The sequence below is a fragment of the Acinonyx jubatus genome, chromosome A1 (assembly GCF_027475565.1).
Source record: "Acinonyx jubatus isolate Ajub_Pintada_27869175 chromosome A1, VMU_Ajub_asm_v1.0, whole genome shotgun sequence".
Lineage (NCBI taxonomy): Eukaryota > Metazoa > Chordata > Mammalia > Carnivora > Felidae > Acinonyx > Acinonyx jubatus.
In genome coordinates, this window is record NC_069380.1 from 125859741 (window position 1) to 125883267 (window position 23527).

Below are 23527 nucleotides of genomic sequence, written 5' to 3' on the forward strand. Positions count from 1 at the left end.
CCAACTGAGCCACCCAGGTGCCCCTCTTTTTTCCTTTCAAATGTGGTACTAAAAAATTTAAAGTTACAGGTGTGGCTTACCTAATATTTCTATTGCCCAACACAGGGTTAAATACTAAGAAATAAATAAGAAGTCAGCTGTATGACAAGACAACTGACAATGTTAATGGCGCACAGGTTATTCCTCTTCCTGTTTTGAGACCCTTTTTTTTTTTTGAGAATGTCTGTAAAGAATACAGAAGTTGTCTTAATTCAATGAGACACTGAGCCCTGGATCTGGCTGCATTGCTGATGTCCCCACTCTTTTGTCTGGGTTGACTCCTCTACAGTTTGCAGGGAAGACAGCTGTAACTACCTTCTCTTATGGGTGTGTCTTATATTTGTTTACTTCTCAAAGGTGAATTATTTTGCTCACAGTTGTTTTCTGTCTTCTAACCACAAGCTCTGTCTTCATGTCAGTCTCAATCTAAGACTGATTTATCAGAGAAACCCAGAGGAGAGCCCAACTAGAGCTTCTTGGAGTGGTTCTGAGAAAATAATAACCCAAAACTAGCAGTTATTCAATACCGACGTACAGCCATCTATGCTGGAATTTTTTTGGAGGGGGTTATAGTCTCATAGTGTGTACACACATAACTGGTGTGTTTGAGAACTTTTGATAATAATTCAGATGTTTGCCCTTCTAAAAGCTGCATGCGTGATAGATAAAAGGTAGAAGATTTTAACTAAGTGGGAAAAAAGGATGATAGCTAAGCACTTGTGAATCTTTTGAGTATTGCAAAAATTAAGGCAGTATCATTTATCAAGAAAAGAAATCTAAAATTCAACCAATTTTCAGGCATTCAGTGTATATAAAGCAATATGTCCCCAAAGTTAGAATCATCCAGATGTTTTAAATTGGTCGGAGTAAACATTTGATTCATCACAGATTCACCAGAGTCAGAAGTAGAAAATTCACATCTACTTGCCAGCTAAGTGGGGTAGTACTTTTTGCATTCTCTACACCAGCTGTCTCGACATACTTAGCATCTACTCACAGAGTATTTCAGGTCAGTGGATTTATAGCCAAATGCCATTATAAGAAACTCTGATAAAATTATATTTCCATATTTATACATATTTATACAATACACGTATGGAATATTTCATCCTCCATGAGATCTTCCAATTTTTGAAAACATTGTCTATTAAGTCTAAGTGTGACTAATAAACTGATCTACTTCACTCATTTCTAATGTCTATTATTTTAAAATAGTGACTAAGCATCTTTTGTTGTAATTCTCTATAAGAAATCTTAAGCATAAATTCTTTACAGATTTTAGTTATAAGTCATATATATATATATATAACACATATATCTTATTATAAGTATGCCTGGAATGCCAAAGTACCATAATCTGTGGGTTATAGCAGTGAGGTCCTCACATAATAAGGCAAATATAAAGTAACTTCCCTGGCCAAGTTCAGGAAAAAGAAGGTTCAGGAAAAAGATAAACAAATCCATTAGAGAGGACATTAAATGCATTTGAAATGATCTCAATAAAATAGGTAAGCTCCTGGGAAAATAATGTATCTAACCGCTGATAAAAGTGCTTTCAGAACTACTAAAAGGGAGTAACACAAATACCCACATCTAGCCTATTGAATTTCCAGGAAGAAATGTTTTGTTAAAAAGAAAAGGCTATTTTGACAGTTTTTTGTTGTTTTTTTTTAACAAACAGCACAATATAAAGGATAGAATACAATCTCATAGCTAATTTTCACTGTGTGACTAGAAGCTTCTTACCGGTGACTGGGGAATGGCACATTATTTTTGTTGGTTCCTTCTCTGTTCTCTTCTGTAATTCCAAAATCAGGTAGTTCCATCCACAATAAATATCAGGCCAATTTTGGTTGATATCTGGAAATTGTGCCTCTTAAACAAATTCTCATTTAATATTAATTGCTGAGAATGTAATAATAGTATTGGGTCATTTGTGTCTTATTGAGATTTACTTTTTGTAAACATGTGTTGGTTATAAAAGTTTCAGGATTCAATATGACAATTAGATTTGAAATTAATGGGCAGTTTAAAAATGAATGCCGATTTACAAAGCATTTGCAATTTATGTGTCTTACAATTTAGTGAGCATCTGAGAGATCTCAGCAATAAAGTATTTAGGAACCAAGTCTGATTTGTTTTGGATGTTTCTGTAAATTATTTATCTTCTATTCAAACTGCATTTAGAGTTCTGCATGATATATGATGGAGTGAAAGTAGGCTCTGAATTGGAAAGAAATAAACAAGCAAAAAACAAATTGACTTAGGACTTTGAAAAAAATTAAGCTTTGTTCAATGCAGGTGAACTCCAAAATGTAGATGTTCCCAAAGGGTCTTTGCTTGGTCCTCTTCAGTTTCCATCTCCAATCCTGACTTCTTATTCTTGGTTTGGTATTTGTTGCCTCATATTCATATTTTGGCCTGACAAATTCTCAAAATCAGTTTATCTATCAATAAATCATTATCTTTCCTATCAAACCTGCTGCTTCCTCTTCACAGTCCCTATTTCTGTTCACTCTTCAACTCTTCTCCCAGAAATCCAGGACCATTATGGTGTCCAGGTATCATCATGGTAACCGCATCCTCTTTTCCTTTCTTACACAAGTTTTCAAGTCTTGCCAGTCCTTTCTCCATATATATGTCTCTTTCCTATCCATATTATTACTACATGCATCACTCTATTTTAGGACTTAAATATTTGTTCTCTCTTAAAAAATATTTTTCTTATAAATTTTTATATAGTCACTGTAGAAAATTTAGAAGATATAGGGGCACTTGGGTGGCTCCCTCAGTTAAGTGTGTGGCTCTTGATTTCCACTCAGGTCATGATCTCACGGTTTTGTGAGTTCAAGCCCTGCATCAGGCTTTGCACTGAGAGTGCAGAGGCTCTCGGGATTTTCTCTCCCTCTCTCTATGCCCCTCACCTGCTCTCTCTCTCTCAAAAAAAAAAAATCAATAAATAAATCAAATAAACTAAAAAAATTAAAGAAAATATAGAAGATATAAAAAGAATAACCACAATTAATAATGTGATCTATCATCTTGTGCTAATTAGCATGTTCTTACCTCTGGAGTAGATTATTCCTTTAACTCTCTACCAGTCTCTTTAGTCTTCCGCTGCTCTAGGTTATGTTTTCATTAATGCCATTTTATTCTTTCTTGAGTAAAACTAAGACCATAGGTAGGAATCCCCTGTTCAAAGATCTTCAGTTGCTCACCTTGGTTCAGAAAATATGCCTTAGCTTGGTTTTTGAGACCCTAAAAATGCAGCCTCACTATCTCTTTCCAATTTCATTTGTCATGATTGTTTCTTAAGTTATTAGGTGTTGGCCACACTCATTTATGTTCCCTAATAAACGTTCCCTTATTTTCCTATATCCGTATCTTTGCCAGATTCTCAACTTCACATAACTAAACACAACCTGCAACACTCAGTGCCATTTTGCCCATGAAGCCTTCTATGACCTGCCCAGTTAGAAGTAAACTCTCCCTTCTCAGCACTATTATAGCATTTTACTTCTGCTTTCTTTATGGTGCTTAATAGAACGAAGAGAACAAACTTTAGACAGATGACTGGGACTTGGGTACCAATTCTAGAATTTAAATAACTCCATGGCCATGAGTAAAACTGTTAAGCTATTAAGGCTTCAGTCTTCTCATCAGTTGATATGATATCAAAGAAGACGATACATTAAAATCTACTTGTAAACTACAGATTGCTGTATAATGTGGGTTCTTTCTCTGAGTGCCCCGTTCAAGTACTGCCTTTCAGGAGAATGCTTCATTCTCTTTCAACACCTCATTTGTAAGACCTTCTCTGAGCAGTCCAGTTGGTGGTGGTGTTTGGCCCATGTGCTCCCAGAGGGCAATTAACATCCTTATGTGGTGTAATTTTCCCTTATAGTTTTGCTTGAGCAACTAGACTGTGATCTTTTTGAAGGCTGGGATTTGTCTTACCCAGGTTTGAAGTCCTACCATAGAGCCCTGAACTCCGTGTCTGTTCAGTAAATGTCTATTGAATGAATGAATACATAAGTGAATTAACACATGCATGGATGCCATGTCAATCTTACAGAAGAGTTATTTATGGTCAGTATTTGTCATCTCTCTTTGGACTGTGAACTCCATGAAGGCAGGCTCTTGGTGTGACCCATCTTTGTTCCCTATAGTTCCATGTACATGGTATGAAATAAATATTTGTAGGAAGCTGAATAGAAAAGTGTAGCTAAGCAGGATCATGAACTGGGATGCTCCAGTATATAAATAAAGCTTTCCTGTATGACAAGTTTTTTTCCTGGTGTGCATGTAATCTTCATATCCTTTTAATTCTGTAAATGAAGGTAATTATACTTGCCATCAATATTGGAGTTCCTTCTCAAATTGAATATAAGGATGTTTATAAATAAAGATACATTTTTTGATGGTAGAGTAATACAAACTACAGTGGGGAAATATACTACTTAGTTTAAGATCTAAATTTTTTTAACATTTTTATTTATTTTTGGGAGACAGTGAGAGAGCAAGCCTGAGTGGGGAAGGGGCAGAGAGAGAGGGAGACACAGAATCCAAAGCAGGCTCCAGGCTCCAAGCTGTCAGCACAGACCCCAATGCAGGACTCGAACCCACAAACTGCAAGATCATGACCTGAGCCGGAGTCCGACCCTCAACTGACTGAGCCACCCAGGTGCCCTAACTTAGTTTCAGTTCTAACTTCAATCTTTGTGGCAAAAATCTAGTATAGTAAATATCACCATGGAGAATCCCTTAAATAACCCAAATGTAAGGCAAGATGTTCACACAATGGCAGGCCTATGGGAACTGAGATAGGGAGACAGCAGAAGATTTACATATCCCACCTCACACTAGTGGATACAGATCCATTCAATGTGGTGGCGGGTGAAAAAAGTGGAATTGCACTATTTACATTGCTAGCTGTCTCTCATCTATTTCTTCAGTTTTGCTTAGTTTGTATATTTGAATTTGTATTATTAAGTGCTCAGAGAGTGCAACTATTGGATTGTTCTTTTATAGCAAGTCCTTAGTCACAATAGCCTGGAAAGATGAATGGGTCCGTCTAAATCTTACTAGCCCTGAGTAACTTAATGCCGATCATCCCTATACATCTGACATGGAAAGGAATGTAGTCAAAATAGCAATTTAGTTTTTAAAACTGCCAGTAATGCGAAGGTTAACTTTCATTTTCTTACTCTGTTTTTAGGAGACTTTGAAGATATACTGGAGACAGAGACAGTGGTAACCCCAGGGCTGGAATGTTTTGCTTCCATGGGACTCATCACACTGAATTTCTGACTTCTATCAACCTTAGGATTCAAATAATTTTTCCCTCAGAGGGAAGAAAACTTTACTAAAAACCACCACCAAAAAAACAACAAATATATTTATATTATTTATATTTATATTTATCAGAGAGAAGCACAATCTCTTCATCTCTTGCATGTCAAAATGACTAAGGACTCCCGTGGTAGCAGAGTATGATTCCAACCACAAGCAAGAGAAAGGGAATACAGGATTGTGTTACTCTTGGTGTCACAGTCACTGAATTCCTAAAAGAGAGAAGGAAAGGAGGAGAGAAAGAGGGAGAAGAGGGAAGGGAAGGAACAACAACAACAACAAAAAGGAACTCAAAGAGAACAGAAAACTGCTGGCATTCTTGATGTTCTTGTTATATACAAGAATAATTACCATGGTAACATCAGTATCATATAGCTCACCTTACATGGGATACCAGTATGTATTGTTCAGAAATAACAGTACAAACAAAAGTACATATTTTGAGTCAAAGTGGCAGGGACCAGAAGGAAATTATAAATTTAGGAAAATTGTATGCCCATCATAAGGGCAAGCTGAATAATTTGTGACTGCTCACCGGACTTTGAAACTTCTGTAACTGTCTATATACATATATATTGTTTTCTAACTTTTGCCTGGATTAAAAATCAATGACTCAATGCCACAAACTTACAGTAAACTCTCATGTATCATGACAAATTGAAAGCTACATATTTGGGAGATGGTTTACTGTGAATTCTTATACAATCATAAGCTCAGATTTCAAGAAATCTTAGGCGAATTTTAAACGATGAAAACGTTTTAGACAAAGTCTAAACGAATTAGACAAAGTCATTGTTCTCTAACTCAGCCAGTCCTCAGAAAAAAAAAAAAAGAAAAGAAAAGAAAACAAAACAAAACAAAACAAAAAACACCAGAGAGGTAGAATGTGTATGTTTATACTTGGGGTCAATTAAAAACCTTTGGAACTGAATATCTACGACCCAAAGGGTTTTGTTATACCAGTACTGTAGAAAAGTGAATAACACTGTAGCAACAAAAAGAATCTGACAAACACACATACAGCCCTTCTGGGTGGATTCTATGGAACCAATGATGTAAATATCACTTAAGAAGCTCTATTAGTAGGGGCGCCTGGGTGGCTCAGTGGTTTAAGCATCTGACTCTTGATTTCAGCTAAAGTCATGATCTTGCAGTTATGAGATGGAGCCCACATCTTGGGGTTCTTTTAAGATTCTCTGTCTTCCCCTCTTTCTGCTCCTCCTGCACTTGTGCTCATTGTCTTTGTCTCTCAAAATAAGTGAATAAATTTTTTTTAAAAATAAGCTATAATAGTAGATATCATTAATAAGCAGGAGTAGTTAAGACAGAGCGGAAGTGACTGCGAGAAGAATTCACTTAGAGATACATGGAACTCAATGATGATAGAGGGAGCTAAGATAAAGGAAGGTGAGTAAGATGACTCCTGTGTTCCAGTTTGGAAAAGCATGTAGTAGTCAAGTAAGGTTTCTAACCAAGCAATAGAAGAAAAGGAATAGATTTTAAGACTAAGACAATGAGTTCAATTTTGGCCATGAAAACACCCTGATAAAAATTTCAGGCGGTGAGTATCATAAAAGTTTAAATGAGAAAAGTGGCCAGGGCTTGAGATGCACATTTGGAAGTTGCTGAAATGGATGAAATATGTTTTCTAAAAGGTGAGCAGGTACTTAACTATCTCTGATTACTTTCTTATTCCTAGTTGGAAAAACAAATTTCACAAAAACTCCTTGAATACCTATTATATGTCAGGCCCTGTACAAAGCATTTGACACATGGTAATTTAGAACACAGGCTTAGACCTTGTTCCCATGGTCCCATAACTGAATGTGGAAGGAGGCTCTTAGACCAACAAAATACATAAATATGTGATTACAATTGTGAGAGCAGCTAAAAAGAAGATAATGGTGCAAAGAAAGTATATAAATAGATGCCTAACATAGTTTGCATGTTAGGAACTGTTTGCCCAGGGATATTAGGGACTGAAGAGTGAGGAAAACCATGTCCTACTAAGAACCACATGAATGGAGCCCCAATCACCTTTCAAACTTCAGAACACATTCCACCTGTCTGGGAAGCTGAGTATCTTTCCCTTGGACAACTACAACTTCCTTGTCATCAAACTTCTCTCCAGGATACCTCTCTTCACCACTACTGGTAGAACTATCTTCTTCACTGGAGTAGCCTTCCTCTGAGGCTCATAGAAAACATGGCATTATGGATCTAGTCCAAGGCCATCACTCTTGTTTCAAAGGCTTCCGGAAGACTGACCGACCACTGTTCTTTTTTGCTTTTGCTTCTTTCAGATATTCTATACTAATACATTAAACTATTTGATAGCAAGGTGGCTATCCTAAACCTGGAGTGCTTTGTCAGAATTCACTGCTTCATTTACCACAGTTTACAAAGTAAAATTAAAAGTCATAATAGAAGCTTTCCTTTCACAGCACCAGTTTACCTGTATAAATAATTGTGTTCAGTGCAAGAGAAAGTTATGGAAAAATAAAAAAAATAACCACAGCAAAACAACAATGAAAAAACAATTACAGTGTAAGTAATTTAATGTCTCTAACTAGATGTAGAAACATGACAAACACATGAAGGTCACTGTGATTACATATAGTCGCCTGCACTTTACTGGCAGTAAACATCATAAGTATTGTAAATAGTCCTATTCTACTCTTTTGGCACAGGTAAAGTTAGGTGATGGGTGAGTGGAGAGGGACAAAGGTTAACATTCATGACTGTTTTTATTTATCCCTTGCAGTGGGCAATGGATTGGAAAATTGACCTTTTTAAACTTCAGTTGGAAGGTATTATCTATCTATTGCTTATTTCAATGTTTTGGAATCCTAAATTATAAATAAGATACTAATAATTTGTTTTTAAAGTGCACTTCCAATGAATAAATTAAATTACATAATCATTTACTGTTTCTCTCCAAAGTGAAATCAAGAATTATTCAGTTGACTCACTTTTTAAAAAGAGCCATTGCCCTGCCTCCCTTCTCCACTTCATTTTTGCCACTCTCCTCCTCCCTGTGTCATTATATGTCAGACACCCGATCTTTGTAGTTTCTTTAATGTTTCCATCGGGGCTCGGTTCACACAGTTTTCCATAGAACATGTGCTCATCTTCAGGCCTCATCATCCCCATGGGAACATTTTCTAAATGTACAGACTATGTTAGCTATCTATTCATGTACTCTTATTGGGCCCTTGCCTCCTTGTGAGCAGTTCTCACAATTGTAATCACATATTTATGTATTTTGTAATTGCATTGAAACCGTCCCTTTCAAGATTTTACACCACTTGCTTCTACTAGGATAGGGATTAAGTCTTTTCCATTTCAATTTATGTCACATGCCACTGCCAAACTCTTCTTCCTAAAACAGCTATTTCCATCATGCCACTCTTAAAGAGGAGGAAAGATAGAAAATATACAAATAATTGAGGTTCATTATGAGAATGCTGTGACGGATATGTAAGAAAACGAAGAGCTGCTAGCTGAAGAAGAAATTTCCATTTGGAAACAAGGAATTAGAAGAGGCTTAATGAAAAAGATCTCAGGATCAGTTGGGGTTAACAAAATCGGGGGAGCAGGGGATTGTAGGTAAACATATAGGTATCGTAGGTAGTTCTTTACACCTAAAATGAGGAGTATAGTGGATGATAAGTGAAATTTACAAGAATAGAGAGATAAGAAGGGTGTAAGGGCACCTGGGTAGCCCAATCAGTTGAGCGTCCAACTCTTGGTTTGGGCTCAGGTCGTGATTCCAGGATCGTGGAATCCAGCCTTGCGTGGGGCTATGCACTGAGCATGGGACCTGCTTAATATTCTTTCTTTCTCTCTCTCTCTCTCTGTCCCTCTGGCTGCTCCCCTACTTGTACTCTCTCTCTAAAATAATAACTCAAAAATATTTAAAAAGAAGGGAGTAGATGATCACCATTTGGAACTTAGACTTTTTTGTCGGCAATGAAAAGCTACTGCTATAGGCATGGAAGTGTCAAGGAAATTTGAGAAACTTAATCTGTGGATGACTAATCAGAACAAGGATGACAGTAGAATAAAGATGCCAGTTATGAGACTAGCAGTGTTTCCGGCAAAAGAGCACTAGTGCTTGACTTAGGAGGGCATCCTGGGGATGGCAACAATGGGATGGAGGAAAAATGCACTTGACACCAGCTAGTGATGGAGTGGTTAGGCTGAAGGGAAGGAGCACTGAGGAGGACTTCTTGATCTGGCCATGGATCACTGAGGAAATGGGAGATGACGAGGGTCCCTGGGTCATTTACTTTCAAATACACTGAGTTTTAAGTTCTCTGGAGGACCTCTGGATCATAGGCAGTTGGTTGTAGTGTGGAAGTGAGGAGAGAATGAGCAATCTGGAAATACATTCTAGTTTGAACTATGACTGCCAACAATTTTTACCCAAATGTAAGGGGGGTCAGAAGAAATCTCCAGGATAATTAGAAATTTTATTTGGTTAAAAAAATAAGGGCCTTTCAACAAAGAAAGCACTCCCTTTCCCTCAGGGTTTTCTGTTCATGAAATGTGATGCTCTTCGCTATTAGGATGAGCTGAATCTGAAGATAACATCCGTATGGCCTACACGTTCACAGTCAATGGGCCCATGCACATAGGTGTGGGGATGGGTGGTGAGGGTCCAACAGAGCTTCATTATACCAGGTCAGTAGGACGATCACTTAATATTTGTTATATTCTGTGTAATTTCACCTAGTATTTTTCACTTCACTTTGAAAAGCAGATCAATGTTTAGCACCTGGCCTGGAGCTATAAGAATGTATTAGGTCATTTATTCTGCTCTCTGTAATGAAATCTTAGTAGTACCTCTACTGAAAGAATAATAGGCTCTGACAATGCAATAAAGCCACTAATTCAGACAAATCAGAGGATCAGACAGGTTGAATCACAGAATATTTTAGACCATTTCAAAAGTGTGACAGGTGTCTATTTTTAACTAGGCTAAGAAAGCATTTATCTATTGGTTACCATGAGAAAGCTAAAAGAAAGTGCTTTTATGAATACATTAAAAAATATCAATAGTCTGGATATTAAAAATAAGGCTTTTGAGGAGCTTTGAAGTACTCCCCAATCAAATTTGTTTACATAAGTGTTTCTCAATCTCAGTACTATTGAGATTTGGAGTCAAAAAACTCTTTGTTGTAGAGGTTTTCCTTATGTGTTGTATGGTGTTTACATCCCCATCTTCTACCTATCTTGACACCATTAGCCACCCACCAACTTATGGAAGTCAAAAGTGTCCCTACACATTGTCAAAAGTTCCTGGAGGTAAAAGTGCCCTAGCTGAGGAACACTGGTTACACTGATAATTAATTTAATACCCATTTAAAAAGACAATAGAAAAGCAAATGTTGGCCTAGGCTCTGTTTAAATGATTATAGATTCCACATGAAACAGGTTTTATTTGATGAAGATTTGTTGTTCAAAATGTGTAACTGCTTTCTTTGCTTTGTACCTAAGTAGGAAGCTTTTTTTATATTTAATATAATTTATTGTCAAATTGGTGCCCTTACAATACCCAGTGCTCATCCCAACAGGTGCCCTCCTCAATGCCCATCACCCACTTTCCCCTTTCCCCCACCCCCATTAACCCTCACTTTGTTCTCAGTCTTCAAGAGTCTCTTATGGTTTGCCTCCTTCCCTCTCTGTAACCTTTTTTTCCCCTCTTTCCCCTTCCCCATGGACTTCTGTTAAGTTTCTCAGGATCCACATGAGTGAAAGAGAAGCCTTTTTTAATACTCTGTAATGTCTCACTCCTGGCAGGGTCAGACTCACTGAGGAAATACATTTTTATGAACACAAGGACACTGATTATGCAGGAATCATACTGCAATTCCTTTCCTCTTCTATAGGCAATACTATTGAATCATTGCTAGGCACACAATGTGCTATCTGCTGAATTGTGTCTCCTCAAAATTCATATGTTGCACCCCTAATCCCCAGTACTCAGAATGCGACTGTATCTGAGACAGGGTCTTTAAAGACATCAACAAGGAGGCCATCAGTGTGAACTTTAATCCAGTCTGACTGGAGTTCTCATCAGAAGAGTAAATTTGGACACAGACAGACACCAGGGATGAGCACACAGAGGAACCAACATGTGAAGACACAGGGAGAAAGTGCAAACCAAGGAGACAGGTCTCAAGAGAAACCAAGCATGTTGACACATTGATCTTGAACTGCCAGCCTCCAGAGCTGTGAGAAAATAAGTTTCTGTTGCTTAAGCCACTCAGCCTGTAGTATTCTGTTATGGCAGCCCTAGCAAAATAATACACCATTCAAGTAAATGGATTGCTTGATGACTGGGCAGACATCTAAGTGTGCAACTTTGTAACCTCTCCCTGAGGAGAAAATGGACTGATTAACATACACTGAAACTCATTATTTTCCTTCTGGTCTTCTGGACCTTTGTATCCTGCTTTTTTCTAATCTCAGAGACAATACATAGAACAAGCCTACCTACAGGATTTAGAAAAAGAGAAGCCAGAGAGTGTATGAGAGAAGTAGATGGAAACAAGAAGGAGCAGAGGACACAGGGTAGAGGCACTGAATATCTGGGCAGAGGGCTGGGGGAGGCCCAGCACTGAACTTGGCTGTAAAAGCCAGAGCGCTAGAGCACAGACACTTTCCACAAAAGTGGGACACTTTCCACGTTGGGGTGCCAGTGAGCTCTGCCTCATCACTCCTCTTAGTTTGTTTACTATTCTGATAGACATCTCAGTGGGTTTTACATGATAGCAGGACAAACAGAACCAGGGCTCACATTTCACAATTTTTGGTAACTCACTTTATTAATTTATGCACTTATATCTCATTTCTTATGGTTGCAAGGTTTCTCCCTCTCTAGGAACTCCCCTCTGCCCACTTGCACCTTGACTTTTTCTCCTCCTTTCTACTACATGGAGCTTTATATATATACTTATGAATACAGAAATGACTTCCAAATTCTGCTTTGGTGAACTGGTAATAACAAAAGCTGTGATCCCCAACCACTTAAGCCAGTGGTCTAAAGTCAGTCTGTACGCAGCTTCTGTAGGTAAATAAGGAAGGAGAACACAAAGGATCCAGAAGAACAGCAAAGGCAAAGTCTTGCCAAAGACTCTGTACAGTGGCACCCAGGAAGTGCTATATATGCCTGTGCCAAGGTGAATAATACACTTTCTCATCATTTATTTATTAAACAAGTATTTATCATCTGATCTATTCTGGGCTCTTTCCTGGGCACTAAACAAGACATGATAACCATGAACAAGACATAATCTACATGATCAAAAGCCTTGTGGCCCAGGGTGAGGAGGGAGTGAAAGAGCCAGATTAAATCTGGTTACTCATCCCAATGTATTAAAATTAAGACATCACAATTAAAAAAAAATTAATGTTCACTTTTGAGAGAGAGACAGAGCACAAGCGGGGGAGGGGAAGAGAGAGAGGGACACACAGACTCCTAAGCAGGCTCCAGGCTATGAGCTGCCAGCCCAGAGCCCAACAAGGGGCTAGAACTCACAAACTGTGAGGTCACGACCTAAGCTGAACTCAGATGCTTAACTGACTGAGATACCCAGGTGCCCCAAGACATCAAAATTTTATAAAATTAAAAAAAATGTTTATTTTTGAGAGAGAGAGACAGAGTGTGAGTGGGGTAGGGGCAGAGAGAGAGAGAAAGACACAGAATATGAAGCAGCCTCCAGGCTCTTGAGCTGTCAGCATAGAGCTGGACAGGGGGCTTGAATTCATGGACCGTGAGATCATGACCTGAGCCGAAGTCAGACGCTTAACTGACTGAGCCACCCAGTTGCCCCAAAATTTTATAAAATTTAAAGGAAATTATATTTCTTTCAGGAGTAAAAACCGTTCTAGAGTTTGTAGAATCAAAAGCAATTAAAACAGAAAAAACTGAACTCAAGAATATGGAAAATCCTTAGTATCACAGATGGTAGGATTGCCATTCTCTTCAACATTGAGCTTAATTAATATTTAGTTGTGTTAACTGTGCTGTTAATGTCTTCAGTGAAGCTTGAAATGAAAATTAAGAACTATTAAATGACCATGTGGTCACACTTCTAATAAAGCTAATTTTTAATTTGGAAATTATTTCCATGTGTTCCAAGAAAACACAGTGTTCTTTCATTAAGGCATTATAAATAAAATGCATTTGGGTTTTAAGTGAGCTATATTTTGCATAAATGGTTAGACTTCCTTCTTTTTTCTCCCAATTTAGTAAAAAGTCAAATTTCTTTTTATTACCTAAAATTTATGCTTCATTGAATAGGTTACAATATCAACATAGGCCCTCTTCTTTACATTTTTTTCTTTTTCTCTCTTTCCTTCTTTCCTTCCTTCCTTCCTTCCTTCCTTCCTTCCTTCCTTCCTTCCTTCCTTCCTTCCTTCCTTCCTTCCTTCCTTCCTTCTTCCTTTGTTCTGTACTCTAATTAAGAAAGCAATGTCCTTTCTGCCAAAGAGCACAACTGTGACTACATGGAAATAAAGTCAAAGATGCTGTTTTAGAAAAATCTTAGATGAATCCCCACAAGCATTTCTGAAAATGTAACCATTTAATCTGGGGTATATTTTAGGGAATCTAGGATGATAACACCATTCCAGGTGTAATGTTTTCTTAGCAGACTACAAAAAACTTCAAATAAAGGTTTTAAAATTTAGAACTTAAAAAAAAAGTGCTATACAATAAAAATACATTCTGTCTTATTTGGATCTTCATTCATTCATTCATCCAGCCCCTGCAACCAATGTTTTCAATACATGTTTGTTGTTATACTTCCATGGGATAAAAGCTCTATATATAATGATTTAATGATTACATGACTTTTCACAAAAAGCCATCTATTTTATTTACTCTCTATATATAAGCAATGCACTATGCTAAAAGAAAAGTTGGGCCTGTCATTTTCAAGGAGTCTATGCTACAAAATGCTGGTTATTGCCAAACGCCTGGCAGGAGTATTCGCTTGTCAAAATACAATGTGATGTTCAACGTAAACATCAGTTATTTACCTATACACCGAGCATGCATCTGACAAGGAGAAAATAATCCATTATTTTGTAGGTCTGAATTTGCCTGGGTATGATATAATATGCTAGTAGTCCACGTTATATGCACATACACATTGGTTTACATAAACACAGAATTCTCCTGACTTATATAGAAAGTTGATTATTTCTAAGCAGAAAAAAAATACAGTAACATGAATAGGGACGTAGCAGCTACATGTGAACTTGGCAACTTACAGGGTTTGTTGTATCACAGAACTAATTACAGAAGGGAGTAAGGAGACAGCAGCTGTGCCATGTGCCAGGTCTTGTGTCTCAAGACATGTTTTCCTGAAGTATCTTAAAATAGTTGGTAGTTAGTTGCCCCTAGCCTGTTACAAATTCAGATGGTGCTAGAACTGAACAGAAAAACCTTGATACTCTGGGAAAGAGAATACAATATTTCCCCTCAAAAACATTTAAAAAGGTCATTCCCATAAAATCATAAAACCTTTTTGTTTTCTTTTTTTTTTCTTCAGTTGTAAACTAATCCAAGGCATTTCTGAAGGTTTGGAAAACTACTTTTTTTTAATCAATCAAACATCTGAATGTTACTTCATGTTTATAACCAGGTCAAACCTGACAAAATATATACTGTGTGTGTGTGTGTGTGTGTGTAATTACAACAAGAAAAGTAGAAGAGTAAGATGATGATAATCTTCAAGCAAAATATGTTACTTTTAGAATTTTGGAATTTTCTTCTTAGACTTCATCAACCTCGGGAGAACTGTCATTTTCAGAGAGAATGGAACATTCTTATAAAATGCTTCTGATGTTCACTGTGAAATGCTGAATAAAATGACTGTTTAAAACCAAACTGAGGGATGATTTGGGGAGCCATGAGTCAAACATATCATCCCTGTTCTGACACTGCATAAAAATGCTGGAAGACAGAATGAGTTTACTTAGTGTACATCCGCTTTCCTTCTAATGAAATTACTGGGCTCAAGTTTGAGATTCCTTATTACACAGCCTGAGTTTGCCTATGTAGCGTGTGTGTGTGTGTGTGTGTGTGTGTGTGTGTGTGTGTGTGTGTTTGCGTGTGCATGCGCATGCATGCATATGTGTGGTGAGGGAGTGTATAGAGTCAGCAGAATCCTGGAACACTTATCTACAAATGGCATTTTGTTTGCCGGAAAAATATCTAACCCTATACTGGCCTCCACAGTGACCACATGAAAATTAATGCTTTTAGTAGAATTTTAACATATTTACTGCACATTGTGCTTGAGGAATTTTATGGATAGATCAAGAGATATTGGGTATTTGGTAATAAGAGCCATTAGTAAATATACCTATTATTCGGCTAAAACCTCTTTCAAGTATTCATTATGGAAGATTCTGATGTTCGTACCAGCACTAACAATGTTTCAAAATCTTAAAATCTACAGTCTCTGAAACCAGATCAGCTTTTGCCAAACAGCAAAGACTATTTTCCAGCTTTTCTCTTTGGTTAATATTTTTCTAACTATCCAGTATCCTGAATTTTAAAATTAATCTCTCAGCCTGACCCTCCCACCTCAGCAGACCTCCAAGCAGCTACCAAAGGGTAACAAAACACAATTTCACTGACAAACAGCTAGAAGAAAGGAAAGCAGTTACCGTCTCCTCTGTGGCTTAATATCAATTGGCTTGTTGATTGCATAAGGCGATCCATGAACATAAGGGCTTCGGAATCTAGCCACCTTCCCCAGCGTTAGGTACTCACAGCTGGTTGGCAAACTCATTTTATCCAAAAGGCAGGAAGTAAAAACAAATCTTAGTAGTCAGACCAGCATTTCTGTGAACGCTGGAAAGAACATGTCAGATAATGGATTTCAGACATATGCTGCTCACTGGTCGCTGGGTGCTGCTTTTCTTCAAAAGTAAACGAGTGTTTCTCCCAGGCTACTCACGCTACCTTGTTTTCTGTTCATGGATACAGGAAGCTTGTTGCTTATTTCTAACCAGAGTCGTGCTCTGACCAATTACTGGCTGAGCAGATGAAGTAGAAATTCCGTAGCTCCACAAAACCCCATTTCCACTCAAACCAAGTCTCTGAGTAGGCAGCAAGGTTTAATCCATTTGTGTCTAACATCTAAAAGAACATCAACCCAATGTAACAGTGGTTGGGAAATCAGTTATTTACCTATACACAGAGCATGCATCTGACAAGGAGAAAATAATCCATTATTTTGTATATTTTCAAAAGGGGTAAATTGTTTTTCTAAATTGATTACAGATATGTAGAAAATGAGATGGGCACATGGAAATGATTATGGGTGGTTTTCCAATTTTCTGGTCAAAAATTGTGGGTCTCATTCATAAATTACTGTTCACAATAGAACGTAACTCAGCCTCTCAGGGACCTAAATGTTGTACACTAAGGTCTTCATACACTAACACTTTGATACTGATTTTCTTTCTTATTAGAAACATTCTCTAAGAAATGTCTACTCACTGGATTAAAACTGATTGAAAAAGAGGAAATTCTTTAATAATTGTTTGTATGTCAGTTCTTCATAACAGTGAGTGACAAATTGTAGAAACTGTAAATTATACCAGATAAGTACACCTAAGGCAGCAGAGTCAGAGCAAAGTTACAGCTTTAATTAGCTCACAGTTTTCACCAGCCCTTGCCCCATTTCCTAGTGTTCTAGCAACAAAACCACTGAGGCCCTGGGGACCTACAGAGAGGAGGAGTTCAGAGTACTGCAAAGGGTAATTTCTAAATTTGAAAAAAATTTCTTATCCAGGATTTGAATAAACACAACCTATTTATTTCAGAGTCCGGGACCTGAGCAAACACAAAGTTGCTGAGAGAGAGAGAGAGAGAGAGCTATATTCTATTGTGTAGCAGCCAAATTCAGGCACTGTTAGGGTTGAAATACAAGCATCAGTTAAATTCAGAATGTTTCAAAGTTCAAAAGGGAAGACAATGTTCCATTTCACAATAAACATTTCTATCCAATGAGTCTCTTCTTTATACTTTTTTATTATGAAATGATGCATGCTCATTGTAACATGTCAAATGACACAGAGGTGCATGAATAAAAATGTTTATTATCTTTTCCTTCCTATTAATCCTACTTTTTCTTTATGATTATGTCAATGTATATGTAGACCCATAATATATACACAGACAAACACACACTGATACATATCTCCTTCCTTTTTGCACAAATTAGGCATATACTATACATAATCCTCTATAAATATTTTTGTATTTAAAAAATCATGAACCTTTTTTCAGTAAATGCATAGAGATCTAGCATGCCCTTTTTAAATAGTTACATAAGATTCCACGGAATGGATGCACTCTTATTTGTGCAATACTTTACTGGCAGATCTATAAGTTTGGGCGTCTATAAACAATGAATAGATTGGTAAATATATTCTTACTGATTGGCACTTTTATTTCTGAAAGGACGTTAGATCACAAACTGCATATAGTTTTTCATTTAATAGGCTATAGTAATTTACACTCTTACAAGGCATGCAGAAGGATGTCCATTTCCCCACCAGTGCTATCTCTTGATGTTCAAAACCAGCTCTCCAAAATGCCCAGTGATTAAGTTCCTTGCTAATATGAAACTAAGGTGCCTGCAAAGGTAAAAACAGCCTATTTGAACTGAAATCTACCAGCCAGAAGTCTGGACCCTACATCAAAATGAAAGAAAACCCAAGCAAGATATAGTTAGAAGATTTTTTTTTTGCTTAATGTGCATAATTAAAGAAGATAAACCAGGGAAGGAGTCCCTGCTATGTTTCCACTTTTCAGTAAATTTTTCTTAATCAGGGTAATATTTCATAATTTGGGGCAATTCACATAATTTTACAATGTGGAGGTAGTGCTTAATGGCTCCCACTTAATTGTGATGTACAACTGTGTATAATTTATAGTTTTTGAATTTAAGAGGCCCTTTGGAACTACTGCTTTATCTTAAAACAAATGTAAAGTATTTTTATCTGTAAGATAATTTAGGGGTCTTTGTCTAATATTAGAGAAGAGCTGTTTCCCATAAGAATTTCCTTAAGAGGGTAAAAATAAAAAAAAATAAGAAAAAGAAAGGTAAGACATAAACCTCTATGGGAGGGAAATACGTGTCCTGTGATGGGTAAAATTCCTTGGTTTTCTTAGCGGGGACATTTTTGCTTGTACCTGGTCAATGATTTACCATGAACCTGGCAGGGTCTCATGGGGATTACTTGTACTTAAATTGGGATGAGAAAAGATTACTGCTAATATCCACCTTGCCAAGAATCTAGAATTTGTGAGAACACTGGCCAATCAGCAGAGAGCCGCCTCTAAAGGAAACTCAAATCAGCCTGTCTTCCGAGATTCCCTTTCTCTGAGGCTGGGCAGAGATAGTTGGGGACTTTTCATTTAGGAAAATAAAAAACATACCGATTGGAGAACCTAAATTCAACTACAGATTAGAACCACAGTCTGTAACAGGTTTACAGCAAAATAGAGCTACAATCTCACCAAGGAATGCCCAGGTTTACCCAGTGGTGTTCCATTTGCTTTTTTGTATACTGGGATTTCTGTGGTGTGATGGGCACAGTGTCAAATCTCACTCATTGTCCTCATGATTCTAAGCTCTGGGGAATATTTGAACAAGGGCATTTACCACACTAGAGTATCAAGAACACCAATATTTTTCAGTATACTCCAGACTGTGATGCTGGTATTGTCCTTAAGAGCAATTAAAAGCAATTGCTAGGAGGCAACGTTTGAGGTCACAGGACTTTTCTAATATTTCCAGTATTTATTCAAGATAATTCTTTCAGCTGTTAGATCTAACCTGGCCTGAGTTTGGCAATTTGAAAAGCTGGAGGAATTCTTTCAGGACATTTGGACATCATCTGTTCATGACCATGACAGAGAATAAGAATTGACTGACTCATTTCCCCTTGCTTCTGGCTGAGAATGACTCCCTCCCTCCCCACATTTGTGTTCTCTGCCTTGCCCGCATGGGAGAGCAGTAATCCTGGGGTCCACACCTGTCCTCAGCAATTCAGGCTCTTGTCCCCTCTGACCCATACACTTTCTGGTCAATGCATCCAACCCAATGACTTCAAGTACCCATTATATGCTCAAAATTTGCACATCTTTTTCCAGAGTCCATACCTTTATGATGTTATAATCAAATGCTCATGAGAAAATTCCATTTGGAAGTCCCACAGGTACCTCCTGCCAGCATTTATAATGTAATTCACACTCTTTCTCTACCTTCAAAACATATTTCTTCCTGTGCTCTCTGACACTATCCCCATTCACCCAACCATAAAGCAATCACTTCTGATCAGGCCACAAATCCTAGAGACATGAATGTTAAATAATATAATATTAACAATAATATATTGCATTATTACAAAATTATAACAATGTTATATTATTACAACAAAAATATTAAATTAACAATAATATTAGTAGTAAAAGTTGATAATAGCTAACATTTCTCAGATTATTTTTATGGTGTTAGACACTGTTAATGATAGTAATTCACCCTTTAATCTTCATAAAATTGTATGAGTTGGACACTATTGTTATGCTCATTTTGTAGATGAGCAAAACAAGGCAAAGGACAAATGAGACACATGCCCCAGGTCACAAAGAGTGTTATGTGGTGGGGTCAGAGTTAGGAGTCAGTTAGTCTAGCTCCAAAGACCAGACTAAGTTATTCCTCTCTACAGATTGTAGTTTCCTTAATATCTTATTTATCCCTCTTTTTTGCCCATATGTTGCCTAGAGTTAATACTTTCAGCCTTCTTCTCCTTAATCCTACCCTTCACTTGAATGCTATATGGATCATTTTAAAACGGAAATCTGAACATGTGATTCTCTTGCTTGGAAACATTCAATGGTTCCCCATTTCTTTAGTGGTAAAGTTCACAATTTAAGTTCCAAAGCTTAGCACGGCAATCCTCAATGGTCATGCTCTGATTTCCTTTCCTGTATCTGCCAAAAGTAACCCCAGTAGTGTCCCATGCACAGCCTGCTCTTTCACACCACTGGCCTTTCACAAAGAATAAGCCCCCTGGCCAGAACTTTCTGTGTCACTTCTCTGAGTGGCTGTTTCTACTTGTCATCTCTTCCAAAAAGCATTCTCCATTCCTCAGTTTGATTCAGATGCCTCTTACCTATTTTCCCTCATCTACATATGAGTATAGTGCATTGTTTCATAGCTGTTCATACATTCAAAACTCCTCTCCATGGCACTATAGTTCCTGTGGGGCAGGCATTCTGCTTAATTTGTACTTTGCAATTCCAGCACCCAGAACACCACTTGCTTGTTAAATAAAGTAGCTGACATTTAACTACTGATTACACATTCCAAAGACCTGTTTAACTCTCTCCTTAGCTCCCTCACTTTAGCTACTTCCCCATAATAATAATACAATTAGATATTGAAATACATTGGAAATTGTGGAACTATTCAAGAAACACTAGCAAACAGAATTAGTTAACAAAGAGCACCCACCATAATATGAGAGCAACATCTCTTCTCAGGAAGTGAGGGACATATATGGATTTTAGTTAGAGGCAATGGATATGTGTCTGTCTGGTTGGATAGTTTCAGTTCAATAATAAAAATGATCAAAAGTAGTTATCCTACTACTTGAATAAGCTTGTGATTATGCTTTTATTTTATCATGTTCTATGTTTTGAGAACATAACAAGCACATTCAAAACTAGTTAATCAATCTTGTCCTTTTAAGGATTAGCCACTTGTTGGATAATCTACTTCTTAAATACTGAATATATGATATTTCACACAGCTTGTACAGAATGGCTTCAATGAGAAGGGAATTCCCAAAGTCCACAGTGTTTTCCAAAATATTAAAATATCCTTAATGTCCAAATGCTTAAAGAAAATATGGAATATCCACTCAATGTAACTATCATAAACCCATTAAAGTGATTGTACTGAAATACTTCTTTAACTCTACAAAAAGATATGCTAATAAATAACTTAACATGAATTCTATAGTGATATACATTTAGGAAGTTTTAGGTGAAATAAAAACAGATAGACTTTTTTTTATAAGGAATCAGGAATTCTTAGAGTTTTTATGATGCTAACATTTGCTCTGAACTGTCAACAAAGTATGGATCGAGTATATGGCATCCTTCATAGGAACTTATGATAACAAAGCATCTCATGTGACACTATGTTTTAAAATAATACTTAATGACAGAAAGAAGTATTCATAAACATTAACTTAGTAAAATAATAGGTTATAAAACAGTATATTAGAATAAAATTATTTTTAACCAGGGAAAAAGATATTCATATATTGAAAAACAAGAGAATAAAAATAATATACATTGAATACTAAAAAAAATCTGAATAGGGAAAAATATATGATTTTAATTTTCTTTTTCTCCCGTTTGTATTATCTAAATATTCTAGAATGTCTCTTTTTTTTTTTCAAAGTTCACTTATTTATTTTGAGAATGAGAGAGAAAGTGGGCGTACATGTGTGTGTGTGAGTGGGGGAGGGGCAGCGAGACAGGGAGAGAGAGAATCCCAAGCAGGCTCTGTACTGTCAGCGTGGAGCCTGCAGGGTTTGATCTCACGAAGCCTGAGTTCAGGACCTAAGCTAAAATCAAGAGTTGGACTCAACTGACTGAGCCACCCAGGCACCCCTAGAATGTCTCTTGTGCTACTGTCTTATTTATTTTTTAAATTTATTTATTTTTTTTAATTTATTTATTTTTGACAGAGACAGTGGGTGAGCATGAGCTGGGGAGGGGCAGAGAGAGAGAGGGAGACACAGAATCCAAAGCAGGCTCCAGGCTCCAAGCTGTCAGCACAGAGCCTGACGTGGGGCTCGAACTCACAGACGAACTGTGAGATCATGACCTGGGCCGAAGTCAGACACTTAACTGACTGAGCCACCCAGGCTCCCCTTGTGCTACTGTTTTAATAACAAAAATGAGATTGTTATTAAAGTTTTAAAATCTGAATTCTATCAACTAAAAATAAAAAAATACTGATTGAGATCAATTAGTAAATTACATAGCAGAAAACAATAGAAATATTGATGACTGTTTCTTTGTACTTGGTGTCTGTGGCATCTTTGGTAATGTCTTCATACACAGTTGCAGAAGTAGCAGAGAATCACTCTGATTTGATTAGTGCACTAAAAGAGAATATAGTTCTCATAGATAAAGGAGGCTCCAAAATATGGGTATCCTTTAAGACTAAAGCTGGTAAGAAATCACAGTGTTGGTAAGATTCATAGACCATTGAACTGCTTTCAAAAACTTCAACCATTAAGGTGTTCCCTTATTTATTATTAGGAAATATATTTCTATGAAAATAAATGTGTAAACTTTGGCAATGATAGTACCTTGAAATGTACTAAAATAAAGGATGATAGGATAATTATAAATGTAAATAGAGGGGGTAGTGGTCTTGGTGACATGGGAAATTATAATAACAAGAGTTTTGAGTATTCTAAATCTAACTAACTTGATTTGTTTATGTGAAAAAAAATTCTTAAAGAATAATTATAAAGTGAAATATAGTGAATAGTGAAAAAGCTACATAACCTCTTTAAGAAGCTATAACTCCCCCTGATCTGATGGACATTCACAAACTTTCTAATCTATAATTTGGCTTCTTAAGTACAGTCATCTAGCAAATAGGAGTCACATGGAATTGGTGTTGTTCTTAGACCAGTTATATCATCAGTTGTAAATGATAGTGCTAACATCATGATATATAAATTAATATTATCTTGAAAATTTTATTACCATGACTTAATTCCTCGGACTGTGAAAACCAACGAGACTTAATGGCATGCCTTTTAGAATTTAAAGAACATAAAGTCCCATAAATCAGAAAGTCAGCAGGCTTAACTCAACTTTATAGCAAGGATAACTTTTATTTAAATCAATCAGCTGCTTCATTTCAAAAGAAGGCAATCTGGGGATGAATGAACCCTAGGTTTTCAGCTCCTTAAAAGTTTTATACATCTAGTAGAGTCCCCATTGGAAGCAATTTCTCCCAAAATCTTATTTTATTTCCTAACAATCAATTCTTCAAAAGCCCAG

General features: G+C 36.9%; 1 protein-coding gene across 9 annotated transcripts in view; it reads right to left on the reverse strand.

Moving 5' to 3' along the window:
- Positions 1-23527, reverse strand: part of PDE4D (phosphodiesterase 4D) — a 713672-nt gene that overhangs the window by 383468 nt on the left and 306677 nt on the right. The window contains exon 1 of one of the 9 annotated variants that reach the window (XM_053214565.1): positions 16081-22296. The exons of the other annotated variants lie outside the window; for them this stretch is intronic. Within the exon in view, the coding sequence (XP_053070540.1) occupies positions 16081-16205 (125 nt within the window). The 5' untranslated portion in view covers positions 16206-22296. Of the gene's footprint in view, positions 1-16080; positions 22297-23527 lie in introns of those variants that run through there. 9 annotated transcript variants of the gene reach the window in all.